This window comes from Lissotriton vulgaris, chromosome 5, assembly GCF_964263255.1.
Source record: "Lissotriton vulgaris chromosome 5, aLisVul1.2, whole genome shotgun sequence".
NCBI lineage: Eukaryota > Metazoa > Chordata > Amphibia > Caudata > Salamandridae > Lissotriton > Lissotriton vulgaris.
Genome location: NC_141693.1, coordinates 1520281702 through 1520299363, shown reverse-complemented (window position 1 = coordinate 1520299363; position 17662 = coordinate 1520281702). Strand labels below are relative to the sequence as shown.

General features: G+C 43.6%; 1 protein-coding gene across 2 annotated transcripts in view; it reads right to left on the bottom strand.

Annotated features, from left to right (window-relative positions):
- The window catches only part of AHCYL1 (adenosylhomocysteinase like 1), a 305772-nt gene that overhangs the window by 111413 nt on the left and 176697 nt on the right, over positions 1 to 17662 (bottom strand). For both annotated transcript variants that reach the window (XR_015296031.1, XM_086923586.1), the window contains exon 4: positions 3639 to 3739. Coding sequence is in view for 1 of the 2 variants with exons in the window: in XM_086923586.1 (XP_086779712.1) it covers positions 3639 to 3739 (101 nt within the window). In the remaining variant the exon portion in view is untranslated. The remainder of the gene's footprint in view (positions 1 to 3638; positions 3740 to 17662) is intronic.

The following is a 17662-nucleotide window of genomic DNA, read 5'->3' as shown; positions in this document are numbered from 1 at the left end:
TATTTGTTGTTATCAACAAAATTAATCTGGAAAAAGGCAGAATGTAGGTATTTCCAATTCTGGCGAGTACCGTATTGAATGCACTTCCTGGAGGATTTACCTACCTTTGGTGGATCTCTTTCTGGTAGATGCTCTGTTTAACCGCAGATTGCTCACCTTTTGAATATTTCTTAGGTGACACACCGGATCCGGAAAATCTTCAGCACTATCCCTGTGTGCCAGTAGGTGGTGTTATGCGGCTGTGTGCTGTTGTTCCTCTTAAAAAGTGACGAACGGAGTAGTATATAAGCGACACACAAGCTCACCGACTTCAGTTGCTTCTTAGCCTGTCCGGGCCACCAGACACCGAGTACAACTGCAAATTGACATTGGTCAGTGTGCAGATCTCTATACTTGGGATCTTATTAAATAGAAAAAGAGCCCAGTTCACAGAATGGATAGGCGGGATGGTCGGTGAGGAAACTACGGTTAGAGTATTTACAAGAAAAGGCGTTACCAAAAGGTAGATACCTTATTCTTCTAACAAATACTTCTAAGCACAGACTCCTCACATTTTGAATAGATACCAAAGCATTGCCTCCCCTAGAAGAGGGTTTGTCAACTGGCTCAAACTAAAAAGTCCTGCAAGATAGAGTGGGGAAATTGCCCATCTTGGCTGTCCAGTTATTAGTGCTTCATGAATGTGTGGAGTGACACTCCCTTAGGAGCCTGGCAAATGTCTAGAACTGGGCACACTGCATGAACAATTTGTGGTAGCAGCCTAGGATCCGGATGAATAAGCCTGCATGTCTTTCAGGGCCTTACGTCTTGGCCAATACATAGTAAATTTAATGCAGAGTACGATCCAATGAGAAATTGTCCTCTTTTGCACTGCCTTGCCTTTCTTCGCCCCAGCGAATCCAGTGAAGAGATTACCGTCTACACTGGTACAATTGATCTAAAAGCTAAGAGCTCTTTTAGGACGAAACTGATGGAGTCTCTCTCTTCCTATTTGATGCACGAAGAAAGTTGGAAGGGTTTATTTTGGCTGACATGAAAAGGAGTCACAATTTTCAGAAGAAAGGAGGCTAGGGTTACTAGAAGCAATTTACCTGGAAAGTAGGTGGTGTATGGCGAGTTGACAGAAAGGCTTTGTAGCTCGCTCACCTGCTACACCGATGTTATGGAGCTAAAAAGAAAACAACAGTGGAAAGCTATGCAGCAGATCAAAGGGAGTACACATTAGGAATGTGAGGACCAAACTGAGGTCCCATTGCATCACAACAGGTGATTTTAACAAAAGACGGCTGATCTAGCAACCACAGGCAAGCCAAAAGAGCTGATAAGTATCCCTTCACTGTGCCAAAAGCAAGTCCTTGCTGGGGTAGGAACAACATATAAAGCAATCCTTTGGAAAGTTTGGCTTGAATTGGGTCAATCTGCCAAGTAGTGCTCCAGGCTACAAACTTATCCCAATGGCAGGCGTAAACTGATTTGGTGGAGGGATTCCTGGCTGCCAAGATGGTATCGACAACCTCAAGAGGAAGGTCAAATGCTGTGAACTGCTGCATCTCAATTTCCAAGCATGGAGGTGGAGGCTTTGCAGGCTGGGGTGCAGAGCCCTGCCCATCAGAAGATCCTCCCGAAGCCGCAGCCTAATTGGAGGACTAATGCTCAGGTCCCAAGAGTTCTCTATACTACACTCTTCTTGCTGTATAAGGTGCCACTAGGATGACTTGGGTCCGGTCATTCCTGATCTTCTTCAGACCCAGGAGAGGTAGCAGTGGAAAGAGATACAGGAGTTATCAACCCTACTCTAGGTAGAACATGTCTCCGAGAGACATCAGTGTTGGGAACTCCAACATGCAACATGCACCAGACTCTCTTTTATGGATGGTAGGAAAGCCTTCATTGCCAAGCAAATGACATGCAAGTCCAGTAGACTGATGTGGAGCCAGGCCTCAATTTCAAGAGTGGCTGGAAGGGGCCGAGTCGCGCTTGGTCTTCTTATCCTTTTTGTTTGACTTATCTGAAGAATTTGACCACGATGAAGAGCTGCCATGGGAATGGACTTTGAGAACGGGACCTTCGACTCTGACCACCACGGCATGGATTGTTGTGATTTATAGCGACATAGAGCTTCATTTCACGGTCCTGGATGGTCGTTAGATAAATCAAGACAAAGTCACTGCAGGTCTGAAATCATTATCTGACCCAAAGTACCAAAACCAAATTTGATGGGAATCGGTCACAGACATTTGTTTGCGACAGCCCCTACAAGGTGCACACTCCTTATAAAGAGAAATATTTTTGGGGAAACAGTATTGTGGAGCGATGGGGGTAGCTCCGGATCTGCATCTGGTAGCATGGAAAGAAAGGAACGCTGATCAGCGCGTTTGGGTGGCACCTATATGTGGGTCAGTACATCACATCATGAGCAGAACATCAATAGGGCAAAGCTGCACGGTGCCACCTACTGGCACACAGGGGTACTGATAAAGATTTACCATATCCAGTCTGCCTGAAGCCTGGGGAATATTAAAGAAGTGGAGAAGTGTGGCTCACTGGTTAGAGCAGGCAGACCCTGAAGCAGACGTCAGACCCGGGACCAGGGTTCAATTCCCGACGCGGCAGGGTCTTGAGCTCAAATGTCCATGGACTCGATAATGCTCGCTTCGGTGCCTGACCTAATCATGGGTTCGCACTCTGCAACTCTGGGCATTAAGCTTGCTTAATCTCCACAACGCCCCCCCCCCCGCGGCGGGATGCCTGGCTTTCACCTTGGGGATGCCCTGTATGGGCTATCTCACAGGGAAAAACCAGGACGGGTTCCCAAGGCAAGCGCGGAGATACCCCTTCGGGGGTCGATTCTGGGGCTATATAAGAATGTAATAATAATAATAATATTAATAATAATAAGGAATCTGAGGTTAAAAGTATTATTCAGAAGAGTCATTTATTTGAGTATTTATCTTCTGATTTCTATATAGTACCTTCATGCCTATGAGATCTTAGGCACCTTATAAATTGAGCAATAATAATACGGTTAAGATGTCACAGTGAGCCAGCAGGCACCCACACCTCTCATGACACCAAAACAGCTGAGAACCAGGCCTCCAAACACGAAACTAGCAAATGACCAGGCTCCTCCTTCCACATCGATCTAGCAGAGAACAGGACTCCTCGAAAACCTATATGGCCTGAGGCCACTACTCTTCCTCACATACAGCCAGCAGAGGACCAGGCTCCTTCTCCCACAATGAACCAGCAGAGGACCAGACACAGATCTAACAGAAGACCAGGCTCCTTTTCCTTCAAGCTGGCAGCAGACAAGACCTCTCACCCAGAGAGCCAGGAGAGAACAAGACAGGTCCTCTTCACTCATCAGGGGACTAGACCACCCCAACCATTAGCATATATTCAAGCGGCGTCCACAGTCCAGCAGATACGTAGACCCCGCATCCCACCCCATGTCATCACAATAACATTTCTGTCTTGCCACGATATGAGAGGGCTAGATTAGCCAATGTCTCTTCGATCAAGCAGAGAACCAACCTACACTCTAACAGCCAGCAGTGAACCAGAACCATGCTTCCACAGTCCTCCCAGGAACCCCCCCGCCCCAATGAATACCCTACCCCTGTGATTCAAGTACTCACTGCAGTCTGGGCTGTTATATGAGTGCAGCCGACGATTTTAGCCCCAGCTAGAGGTTTCTCTCCTTGGGCTCGCTTCCGGAGAGAAATTAGAGCCAACATGTCTAGAAAAGAAAAAGAGAATTGAGGGTCCAACACACATTAGTAGCAAGATTGTTCCTCTCAAACTTGTTACTCATTTCCCCTGTTCCCTATCAACTTTGAAATAGCTCCTACATTTTCTCTTTTGCTGTTTTGCTCCTCTTTCCTCACGTCTTTCCTTTTGTCTTGTCTCATTGCTACTCTTTATCACCTCTCTTACACATTCTTTTTATGTTTCTTGCTTTGTGCTACCCTTCATCTCCTTCTTTACCCCTCTCTTCACTACAATCTCACCTGTCCTACTGCTCTGCTCCCTTCCTTGCCCTTTTATGAGTCCTTCGTCCACTTTGAGCTCTTCTTAGCTTCATGTAAGCCGAGCCACATTTGAATCCACACAAAAGGATGCAATGCACACTTGTTACAGCCCTTCTCTAGTGCAGATCTCTTCTTCATAGTCCTAACTTACAGAAATAGAAATGTAGCTGTGATGATCCTAGAGTAATTTGTAAACCAATGAAGAGTAGCAAAAATGTGCAAAAAAGGAAATTGTACCTTTAAATTATAATAAGACGAGGGAAACCGGGAACTGGCATCTCCAACAATGAAATATCAAATGAATAGTGAGTTAACGGAGGGGGAGTCGCCGTCATACGAGATTCATCTGTCTGATACTGATATTTCTTCTCAGATCTATATATATATCATCCCTATATTAGTATTGTAGCAACCCTATTTATATTCTTGTCGAAACTACTATGTTGAAAATATGACTGACCACCAGTGCAATAATAAACTCATAGGCAACCAATTGGATATAACACAATAGAACAATATAGGCCAGAAAGAACAATTACATAGAACTACGTGTTTTATTTATATTCACGAACAATATGAAAGTCAAGGTTTATCCCTTATGTATACAGGGTCTTAAAACTACAACATAATTTCGTCAAAAAGTCTTACAACACATCTGTAATACATTCAAATAGAAGATCGATATTCCAACAGATACAATGTGAAAAGAAAAATGTGCACATATATCTACATATGTACATTTAGAACGATTGAAACAGACCAAAACAACCTAAATCTAATAAATTAAACATAAAATCCATAAATATGTACGAGTTAAAAACCAAGGTTGTGACCAAGTTTATCCTTCGCTAGTAATCATAATCATCGTTCTCATAAATCCTCATGATGTGACTGACTTTATACTGGATATGTGGCTTCGTGATCATGTGAATAAGTGCACAAGGTAGAAAAAAATATGGGATTAATGGATTAATTATTTTAATGGCTTCGAGAAACCTGAACAATCTCTTGCCCTGAAGAAGTTCAGTATTGTCAAAAAGGAAGGAAAAGCATTGGCTGTTATATTTTGACTAAGAATAAAGAGGAATTTAACTAACAATTTGGACAGTTTGTCAATCTATTACATTTTGGAGTGTGCCCTTCCCCCGTCGTATATATATACACACGGTTTCTGCGGGTGCTTGCAAAGGTATCCGTAGCAGCTAAACACTGGAAGAAAGAGCACCTGAAGACTAAATCTACATTAAAGACTAATCTGGGCTGTGCTGGGTTCTCGCTTTGGTCACAGCTGCTTAAATTGTGTATCGGTCTCTAATTATATACTTACTTGTCCCCCTTCCACAATCAAGTGAACTGAGCTCTTCAGTGCCTGATTTGAGCCCTGTCCCTCATTACTGATTCAAGATCTTGGATCGACAAATATTTGAGGTGACCTTTGGTTTCTCAGCCAATTATGTATTACCTTATTCTTAACACTTGAGTAGTGGTTCGTTACTGTGAAAAATGTGAGAAGCCACACACGTTCACACGTTTCCTTAGAGGACAGTCTTGCTGCTCAGTTATCAAAGATGCGCCAAGGATTCCTTTTGGGAACAACTCCTTATTTTGGCAACCCGACTGTGGGACATAGCGTAACATAGCAGGTCTCCTCCCATCCTGGATATACAATATATTTTGACTGTAGAGCTGCTAGCCACATGCTTACGCCTTGGTTGCTGGTAAAATTCTTAACTACAACAATCAAATGACGGTGGACAATAGAATAGTCTTACAGTCGAAAATAAAGATTTGCATCACCTCAATTTCAGAATATACACAGTATGGTGTATAGCAATGAATAGCAAAGCAAGCCATCTAGAAGCAACAGCCACCTTCTACTTCTAAGCCGGTTAATTCAGTACATACCATTCTTCACAAAGCTAATCCATAGACCACTGATCTAACATTTTCAACAATTCCTGGAGTTTGAGAGAGCACTGGGCCCAAACCGCCTATTTCATTGACTACCCAGCAGTACTGGATAGTGCTACTTGCAGTGGTAGCAGGGATCGTGGATTCTACTGTGCGTTCTCTATTCAGGGAGTCAAGAAGGAAGCATGAAGGTTGGTTCAGATACAATACAAAATAGTTTTCACATTTAATAAAAAGTAATGAATGGAAACCCACTTGAATGTGTCAGAATGTTTGATGGAGCCTTCTATTTTGAAAGGGGTCCCTCGGGGTAGGAGTGCTCTGATGGATACTTTTCAGGGCCAGGTGGGATCTCCGACTTTCAATACTTAATATGCTGACTTTAATAAAGACCGCTTTTTGAGGGTATGATGATGGAACTTGTCTGATTTAATACACCACACGCCAAACAAATCAACCTGTTGGAGGCCATTAGACAAAATCAAAATGTGAGCCCAAAGGTTGTTTTGAAGGGAAGTATTTGCAATTTCTGTTTCCTACGCTGAAGAAACACAATTGCCACAGACGGATTGCCCTGAGGGGACTAATGTCTAAGTCTCTCAAAGACCCATGATTTAAAATGGGTTTAAGATATGGCATGGCAAAATAGGGCTCTTTTATTCTTTAGTAGATGTAATATCAGACTTAACATTAGGGAAAGATTTAACACCCAGCCAAGAAGAAAATGCCAAAATCCACAAAACAGGGGATGTAATTAGTGGCATAAATCTGCCAAATTCAGTAACAACCCTATTGCTGGACCAATTAACACCAGTATTTTAAGTACTGGTCATTTAGGTGAGTTTTTTGACGATCCCGGTCTATTCCCCTTAAAAGATCCAAAAAGACTAACCCTCTAATAAACATACTACTGAATTGGCATCTAAATTGATGCCACATCCCACGAATACGGATGAGAAAAAATCTAGGAGCAAACAAGAGTTAGTAAAAGAGTTGCAGCAGAATGTAATTGGGGTTTTGCCTTAGCTGTAATGTTTATAGATTCGTGGTTTCTAAGTAATTCAATGGTTTGTGTGCATATTTATATTCCTCCCTTGACGCCATGGCTTGATGAAGAAATAACAAAACTACAACATGTTCTAGCAAGTTTACAGATTAGGTATACAGCCGCCATGTTTCTTACTGGAGGAGATTATACCTTCAAACTTCTATTACAGTGTCTAGCTAGTGTGCTTGTACAATCTTCTCTTTTGGTGAAGATTCCGTGAACAGTTTCTTTGACTTGTGTTCACTACGCCAAAGCTGCACAAGTACTTTTGTTATAAATCCTAACAGCTTCCACCTATAGATTTGGCCATATAAAGTTCCAAATTGATTAATTTTTTATTTTGGTAGAACATTTTAGATCTGTCAAATCATTCAGAATTGTTCATTTCCAATTGACTCAAGTTCCAGACCTGTCGCAGGGATTCCGACTTTTCAATCAATGTTATCACATGGGAAGAAAGTCCAAATGACAATCTTCGAGAATTAAAAAAAGCTCAGTCTAAAGGATGTTTCTATCTCAAATGAAGGGATTACAATATTGGATAGTATCCTCGCTTTATATATGTTGTTTTTATTTGTGTGAAAACTACATTTTCGCCACTCAATAAAAACATGGCTAAGGAAAAGAATAACATTGCGATAAGGTAGTTTGATCAAGAATGTTGTGATTTTAGAAAAAAGAATGTACCGGGTCCGCTGAAATGCAACTCAAGATAAGAAGGAGGGCATGACTGATGTTTTGAGGTATCTGAAAAGCAAATTATCTTTTTTTTAATACAAAAGAGACTGCAATATTAAAATGCATGTTGACAGAACATGCATCAGCTTTTTTTGGGCATGCTAAAAGATTTTGGCCTTTAGTCAACATGGTAATTAGAATTTCACCCGTCTTTTCTTTAGAGTGTCATTCCTCATGAATTTTGTTGTAGCTATATTTCTACTCTTTACAAAAAAGGGGATGAAGTTAATCATGTCCAGCAGGACAGAGTTTATTGCCCACATCCTAGGCTGTTACAGCTTCAGTAAACCGGTCCCCTGACCAAAATGATTAAAGAATTAAATGCTTTTCGTGCAGGCGACCCTGACAGTTTCCAAGCAATCCTGTTGTAAATCAGATCACTTATGGTGGGCTTCATTTCTCAGTCCCTTCTCTCAGTGGGTTACAAGAAAGGCGTTGTCCATAGCTCCCGACAGGGAGTTATTGTGAATCAATATTTAAAAAGGGTGATCAATCTGAACCCCACCAATAACCGATTACTTTCTCTTTTGTATACTACCTCCAAAAATGTACTAAGACTATATTAAAATGTCATCTTTTGATTCCCATCTGCTCCATGATCCAGCCTCTAACAACGTAAAGGTATGTTACAGCTTGGGACTTGCTTGTCATGGCCCGCGCGGTGCACTTTCTCCAATTGTTAAATAGAAGTCAGATAGAAGATAAGCTCTCTGTAATAATGTGAAGAGCTATAAGTGTGGACCCGGATTATAATGATATAAGGTCTATAGTGTTCCATTCTGAGCTGTAACGTAATATTCTTCTGCTTGATCAACTGATGTCTGTGGTGAAGATGAAACAAACACTGAATGAAAAGGCATTTCAAATTAGCTGACGAAAAGATAGGCAATATATGGCCTGCAACCAAATGGTGAGAGAAGTCCACCACTGGATTGGAGTCCAGAGTGATCTCTCTTATTTATCAGCAAATCCAGACAAGTATCTAAAATAATCCATTTTGAGAATTAGGATCGGTCTGGACTCCTTATGGCGATATCAGGGCTTTAGAGACAGGATTGCTTTGATTAGAGGCTGTTGCTTATGCTATCTGAATGTTAAACATAGTACAGTGCACTATGAATATTTTTTTAAAGAAAGAAAAATGTTTTTGCATTCGGTATTTTTAAAGTTTCGATGGCACACTAGGCAAGAGGTTTGAATAACTGTTTGCTTTTAAACCATTTGATAATGGTATAGTTCTTGGAAGTTTCATTAAGAAAAGGCAAAAAAAGATTTGCTGTGAAGATTGCATAAATTCTTTTTGTTAATCTCAGGAGGCTCCAATACCTCATTGCACTTTATGTTTTATGAGTTCTTCCGAACTGCTATTCCCTTTCCTTTCTCATTAGGACTACACTATTTGCACAACTGAAAGCACTTTAGGTACAGGATTGAGTAGGTCTATTCTGTCCAATGATAGCATGTGTATTGATTATAATATTTTTCATCGAACAAGTTGAATACACTTTTCCTTAGTAGACCCATTTTGTCTAATGATGCACAATGTACAGTGTATATTTACACAGTACATTCAAGACATTCCCTCAAATTTTTTTTTGCAGCTCCATGTTTTGTAATTGGTCTTTGGTCTTTAAAGCATCATTTTAATTATATACATTTCTGTGATATTGTGTTTCCTTTCTTGTCGCTTGACAATGCTATTTGCACTTTATGATTTGAAGAGATTTATTCTGACAAAATGGTGCATAATGTATGAACTAGATGTACCTATTTAAATTGTTATATTGTAATTTCTATGAAAATGTTTTGCAGAAATTAATGAACTATATATTCACTTCAAAACCAACAAATAGAAAGAAAGTTAGAACAAAACATGACTAAGGGAGGATTTGTATCTGTTCTTGTCAGTTCGGCCATAAGAGTGCTTCCAAGCGTTTTCAAGGCGCTTGTGTTGACATTTGGGGTCCCTCATATCTTGGGTATACAATATGGCCAAAGGAGACCTGCATATGGGTTAGGACTTTTAACAGTGTAACAGAGTCTCGGACCATTATGATTTGGTTATAGAAATTGATGACATTAGTGTCAATTTCCAGGCTTACGGTGAGCAGATATTTAAGGAATGTGGACTCTAAGCTAGTTTTGTTAATCTTTTTACAAGATTTGTATTTAGTGTTGGATTGGGAGGTGGAAGAAAAGAGTGGCTAGGGGTGGGAGGGAATAGTGAAGTGGAGGAGTGTTAGACCCGTCAGCCTTAGGGTGGTCTTCCCCCAAACCTTTAACCTTCCACTTCCATGTTTTGCTGATCTCGTTTTTTGCTGGCCTTAGGACTCTGTGCATTTTACCATTGCGGACCACTGCTAAAATCATGTGCTTCCTCCTTAAAACATGTAACATTTACTTACCTCCAACTGGCACATTACATTTACTTGTAAGTCTCTAGTACAGTGGCACTACATGTGCTCAGGGCCCGTAAATTAAATGTTACTAGGGGGCCTGCAGCACTGAGTGTGCCACCCACTTACATAGCCTGTTAAACATGTCTAAGGCCTCCTTTTGTAGCCTGTGTATGCAGTTGTAAACTGCCACTTCGACCTGGAAAAATAAACCTTTTGCCAGGCCCAACGTTTCTTTTTAATACATATAAGGCATCCCGAAACAGCCCAGAGGACAGGGTGCAGTGTATTTAAAAGGTTGGTCATGTAATTTTAAGTTTTACATGCCTTGGTAGTGGAAAAACTCTTTAATTCGTTTTTCACTGTGCAAGGCCTACCGCTCCCATAGGATGACATTGGAGTTACTTGATTACATTTAATACGCTGATATTTTGCAACTGAAAGCAGGTAACCAGTTCATGTTTGGTGTATTTGGAGCTGCAATGAAAAATCCTAACTTATGGTGCAGTTGGATTTTAAAATACAATTTAGCAAATACCACTTTTAGAAAGTTAGCATTATTCTGCCACAGCCATTTAGTGCCTGTAGCCTGTCTCTGGGCCACATGACTGAGTGTAGATGACAGTAGTTTTTTTTGTAGCCCTCCTAGACAGTCGCACACAAACAAGAGCTTAGGTGTGCTGGGATGGACAACCACTGGCAGGAAGCCCAGCCCTGTATACATTTGAATAGGCTGTGCCCTGCCACCACACAAAAAGCTGCATACCTCTATAGTTAGTCTGGAGCCAGGAAAGGCAGGATGCCTGGGAACTTCAAAGGGAAACCTCTAGAAGCTTCTTCCCCACTTCAAAGGCACAATTGAGTATAAATACTGACTCAGAAACCAACTCTTCAGTACACTTTTGGACAGGTGGATATTCTGCCAGGAAGCAGTGCTGCTGTGCTGCTAAAGGACTGCCACTCAGGTGGACTGCTGCCCTGCTGGACTACTGCCTTGATGGACTGCTGGCTTGCTCTGCTGATCTGCTGCCCTCTTGACTGGGTGAGAAGGACTGTACATGCATCTCTTGAACCCAGAACCCCAGAATGACTCCAACGCCTACTTCGCTAGCCTCCTGATCTGAAGTCTCAGGGACACAACATGCTTCAAACACTCTTGCACATACATCTTGACTCTGCCATCTGTGAGACTAACCTACCAAGTGAATCTACCCCTGTTCTGCATTCCTGGAAGTGGGCTTAAGGGGCTCTGCCAGCCCCTGTGGTTCTAGTGGAACCAATGCACTGCTCTGCTGCACAGTACAGCGCTGACCAGCACTGACGCATCACTGCTGCTGCGTGGATCAGAACCACGGCAAAGACCCACACAGCAGCCGATCGCCACATTAGAACAGCTGTTGCGAGACACATCCTCAGCACAGGGCTCCGAATCTCTCGACAATCACAGACTGCACAACGCGACCTCGCAGTTCCTTGAAACCAATGCATTGCCCGATTACGCAATCCTTGACGCGCACTTCACATTCCAAGCTGATGTCAATGGGATCATCAACGACTATGTAGGGCCTCACCCCTCAGCCTTTTCCGCGTCTTGGAACAAACGCAAAGCTTAAGCTGCTCGACGCGTCTCCTCACAATGCTCTGCAGACCAGGATTTAAGGCACTTTGTTCAGCCGGCCAAACTAGGTCCGTGTAGCCGGCCCACGCTACACCGTGGTCGGCCTGAACTTGTGACCAGATATTTTCAGTTGACACTTTATGCTTTTTGGTACTATTTTCAATAAAACCTTTAAAATTGAATATCTCCAGTTCTACTGATTGGATTGTTGCCATTATTTAATAAAAATTACACTATTTTTCTACATTCGTGAGGAATCCTTTTGTGGTGTGTTTTACTGTGTTACTATTTGAAGTGTACACACAAGGAGATGAAGGACGGAGCGCTGAAACTTTTCAGACACTCACCCTCAGTCACAGATCTGGGATTAATCAATCATCATTCTTTAGCTCACTTTGCCACCCCAGTTCAGACCCAGCCATTTGCAAATCAGTCTTGACCCTGTTCCTCATGCGAACAGTCCAGCCCGAACTGCCAAGCCAGGCCTTCCCTGGACCGGAAACAAGCATCCGCGGACTGGTTTCGGGGTAACACCCCTCATCAGCCATGCTAGCTTGAATCCATTGGCAAAGTGAGCTAAGGACCCATGTATGGGCATACTCTGCCAACTTAGAGCGAATAAAGGAAAAAAAAGGAGCTGATGGACAGAGCGCTGAAACTTTTCAGACACTCACTCGTAGTCACATATCTGTGTTGAATCCATAATCATTCTTTAGCTTCCACTTCAGGATGATCTTCTGTCGCAGCAGCAGGGCATGGCTCAGTGTTGCCCCCTGGGCCTGCAAAAGCTGCATCTCCATGCTTGGAGACTGAGCAGTGGACGTTTACCTCATTTTAACTTCAACCTGAGGTCATTGATGTCATTTAGATGACAAGGTGTCTCTCTTCAAAATCAGCATATGCCAGTCATTGAGACAGATCTGTGGTATGCTGCTGCACCCGGCAGGTTGATTCTCTGCATGGCATTTATCTGATGTTTGTTTGTTTCGTCCCTGGCCCTAGCAAGGACTTGCTTTGGGCACTATTAAAGTCTATTTTTGTGGTTGCTGGTTCAGCCTTCATTGTTTTAATCACCCATCATCTAGAGATTCTTGAAAGGGTTGCAACATTAATCCCTACCAAAACTGTGTGCGAAGGAGCAGTAGGATTTAAATTAGGTTCTCAATTTGCACTCCAGTTGAGACGATTCACAGTTGTCCATTATTTCTCCTGACCCTCAAAATGGTCTTCCTCATTGCCATAACGTTAGCTCGGCATGTGAGCGAGCTTCAAGCTCTTTCTGTCCAGCCACCTTATACTACGTTCTTCCTAGATAAGCTGGTGCCAAGAACCAAAGCTTCTTTTCTACTGAAAGTGGTAACATCATTTCAGGTAGGACGAGCCATCAGCCTTCCGGCATTCATTGCTCTGCCTCAACAGTGGAAGAAAGACTCCACTGTTTGGACTTTAAGAGAATACTGAGCTTTTACATTGATAGCACCACAGAACATCAAGTGGAAGATCGGCTATTTGTGCGGTTTGCTGGTGTAAAGGACAAGGCAGTCCAGTAGCAGACCATCTCTTGCTAGATTGCACTCTGTATCAAGATCTGGTACGAATTGTCCAAGAAGCAGCTTCTGGAAGGTCTACAGGCTCGTTTCACCAGAGCCAAAGCTGCTACCACTGTGTTGGCACCCGGAGTGCCTGTTCTGGAGAGCTGTCAGGTGACTACATGGGCATCAGTACACACATTCCCAAAGAACAATTGTCCCGATCGCCAGGTCAGTCAACAAGGGCATTTTGTCTGTTTGGTCTTGCAGGACATTTTATTATGAGCCACTTCACAGACCCCCCCCACCTGGGGAGGAACTGCTATACTATCTAATCACAAGGTGAGGAATCTGTAGTTAGAAGTATACATCAAAAGAACTAGTTGCTTACCTTTGATAGCACTTATTCTGGTGGATACTATTTCTAACCGCAAATTTCTCACCGCCCACCTCCCTCCCACTCCCTCACCCACCTCCATGACCTGTAAACTAGATGTTTTTTTATATTTAAAAATATCCCAATCCAGGGTCTGCATACTGGTCTCGTCAATTTGCTGATGGGCTCCAGGTCTGAGGGTGCAGACAGCATAAGAAATCAACTGAAATCAGCATGCATGGGTGGATCTTATATGCGGTTCTGCTTGTCACTCCTGGAGTGGAACGACATTGGTGCGGATGTGCACAATGCCACCTACTAGTGCACAGGAGTACTGCTTTGAAGTTTCTTGATCCATTATGTCACCTGGGTATTATTCACATAGTGAGGAATCTGCAGTCAAATGGAGTATCCACCAGAAAGAGCATTACCGAAGCGAAGAACCTTGTTCTTCTACTTCATGCTCCTGGATCTTATTACTCCCAACATACTTCGTTTAGGAGATCACATTTTCACTGTGATGAAATCAACAACCCTGCTTCAAAATTCTGCTGGAACCTGGACAGACCATTTCCTAATTGTAAGAAATTAAGTTACTGGTTGAGGGGGGAGAAACCCTTCTCAAGCAGCAACCATCATTTTTATCAGTGTCACAAGCCACAAGCAAACCCGAAATTAACCTCTGCTCACACTTCAAACAGTACAAACACAAGGAGATGATGGACGGAGCGCTGAAACTTTTAAGCATACAGAACTCCCGAGTTCCACTCTAGCCAGAACGCATTTCCCAGAGAGAGACCCCTTTGGAACTCCTAAACACAACAATGCATGACATTGCACATTCTCTGCAGTGGCAAAACGATTGAGCCAGGGTTTTACCCATTGATAGAAGATGCCCTGCACCACACCAGGGTATAACTGCCATTTGTGAAACGCTAAGCGCCGGTGGCGGACTTTGTCCGCCCTGGAGTTTAGGAATCCCTCCAGGTGGTTCTTTATCAGAAAAATATCATGACTGTCTAACCACTCCCAGAGCATAGTGCCTCCTGGCATAGGGCCCAAGACTCTACTCTGCTTGTTGCAGTTCCACATCGCAGTGCTTTGTCCATGAGCACTTTCCACAGCCTTCCTTTGAAGGTGGGTAAAAAGGTCTTCAAAATCACGAAATCGCAGTCAACTTCAACAAATTCGTGTGGAGTCGAGCTTCTGCCGGAGACCAGAGGCCTCTGCTCTTCACCCTTCCCAGATGGTTTCCCCAACCCAGAAGCGATGCATCTCTGACCACTGTCAAATCTCGGTGGGGTGAGGAGGGGGGACTGCCACTGGCCCAACAGCAGTCCAACAGCCATTACTACAGGTTTTTGCAGTCTCCTCTGAAATCTAGATACAATCCAAAATATTCTCCTGATGCGGTGCTGAGATTTTAAATCCCATCACAAAGCCAGCATGATCTGGCATGATTCAGCAGCAGGAGATAGGAGTCCCAAAGTCCCAGAAGGCTAAGAGTTATTCACACCGACGTCCAGGACAGTGGCTGAAACATCAGAAACATAGCCAGAAAATCTTGGACTTTTTGCCCTGGGGGAAGGGCATGTAACCAACTTGTATCCAGAGTGCCTCTGATGAAAAGGAGCTAATTGTGACTATGGCAAGTTGATGGTGTGGAGCAATGATGCTAGGAGATACGCTGTCAGCTGTGGGTATCCGATGACTGTCTGTTGGTAGGGGAAGATTGGTGCCATCCTGATCACTTTCACAAACACTTGAGAGGCCCTGGTAAGGCCGAAAGAGAGCACCACAGACTGAAAATGATTCTGGCCAACTGTAAACAGCAGGAAGCTTCAGGGGGCATGCAGGGTGGGGATCTGGAAACAAGCATCGAAAAGGGCCACTACCACCATCCAATTGCAAGGCTCCAGGGTAGATAAATCGTGGGCTAACATGAACATCTTGAATTTTTCCTTTTGCAGGAAGGAGTTGAGAGGGCAAAGAACTAAAATTGGACAAAGGCCTGTGTTCTTTTTCTGCACAAGGAAGTAGCAGGAGTAACACCCAGCTCCTACCTCGAAGGCAAGAACCCCCTCTGTGGCTCCTTTTGCCAAAAGGGTATGCATTTCCAACTCTAAGATGGAAATGTGGTCCGCCATCAGTAATCCTGATGATGGTGGAAGGTGTGGTGGTGTAGAAAGAAACAGAAGAGCGTTGCCATAATTGACAACTTGGAGGACCCACTTCTCTGATGTAATGACTGCCAACTTGAGGTAAAGGCCGGATCCTGCCACCAACAGCCTTGCTGTGTGCTGCAAATGTCACATTAAAGAGGTCTTGCGGATGTGGCAGCTGGAGGGGTGGAGGACTGAGCTGCCCACTGTCCCTGATGCCCTGGACATTGCCTTTGTAAGCCATTGCCTCAGTCAATGTGTTCTGCTGGCCGTAGGATCTGAAGTTGGCAGCATTGGAATCCCCCACTGTAGCATCAAAATGTGTGAAATTGCTGATGAAACTGTCTGGACGGAGCAGACAAGTCCAAGGAGAATATAGTGCCCCAGCTTTCTTTGAAACATTTCAGGACAGAATCTGTCGTCAACAAAAAGGCAAGTGCCATCACATAACATGTCCATTCGTGATGTTGGTGAAATCGGTCCCATTATCATTGTTTCTGGTCCAGGGAGGACCTGGTCTGGCATTTCCGGCTAGACTGTTCCCATGGGGAGCAGGATCAGGATTTATTCGCATTTGGCTGTGTCCAAACTGATAAGGCGTGGCGGGAAAAAAACCAATGGATTTAACCCAGATCAGTGACTGGGTATGAACGTTTGATTTGTTCAGCGTTACCCCCATCATCTGTTCCTTTTTCATTTTTCATCATTGGTAATGCTTTGACTTCGCCTAAGAAGCTTGTAGGCCTCTTCCAGGCGTGGCGCCGTAGTGCATCACTCGTACCTGTCGCCTGACCAAAGCAGTCAGCCATGCCCGCTCCAGAGCAGATAAAAGATTTTATTGCATCGCTGCCATCATGCATAACTTAGGTTAGGACGCCTGGAGTTCATGCGGATTTGCTGGTGAATTGTTGTGTCCCACAGGACATGGAAGTAGTAGCCTAGGAAACAGCTGCTGCTTACTGAATGCAGAACAAGGTTTGTGGAGGAAAATATGCATTTGTTAAATGTTTCTATTCTCTGAGGCTCATGATCAGTTGGAGGTGAAGGGGAAGGCTTTGGATTTAGCTAACTGGTAGATGGCTGCACCACTCTCTGGAATAGAATGTTGTGGTGTAAGACACGCAAGGTTGTCTGAACGCTGGCGCCGAGCGACCTGCATAGTGACTGGAGTTTCCAAACATGGTTTCACCCAAATACCCAAGAGGGTATCTGTTAGGCCTCATTAAATGGTAATAGAAGTAATTTAGGTGCTTGAAAAGACTGCAGAACCTCCGAAAGAACATTATTCTTCACCTCCATAATAGGTGGAGAGGTCCATTATTTCTTCTGCCTGCAGCATAACGACCGCAAAAACAACAGTTGATGGACAGAATGCAGAACAATATCATACATTCACCCCAGTACAGAGATCTGGGCCTAAATCCATCGTTTTTTTGCTCACCATGCCATTCCAGTTTGAACCCAGCCATATGCAAATCAGTCTTGACTCGGTGCCTCATGGGAACAGTCCAGCCCAAACTGCCAAGCCAGGTCCTCCCTGAACTGGAAACAAGCATCCTAGGACCGGTTTCGGGGTTTCGCCCCTCTTCAGCCAGGATAGCTTGATTCCAGTGGAATGGAGAGCACGGACTCACGTCTGAGCATACCCGTCCCACTCGGGGTGACAAATGTAAAAACAACAGTTGATGGACAGAATGCAGAGCAATGTCATACATTCACCCCAGTACAGAGATCTGGGCCTAAATCCATCGTTTTTTTGCTCATCATGCCATTCCAGTTTGAACCCAGCCATATGCAAATCAGTCTTGACCCTGTGCCTCATGGGAACAGTCCAGCCTGAACTGCCAAGCCAG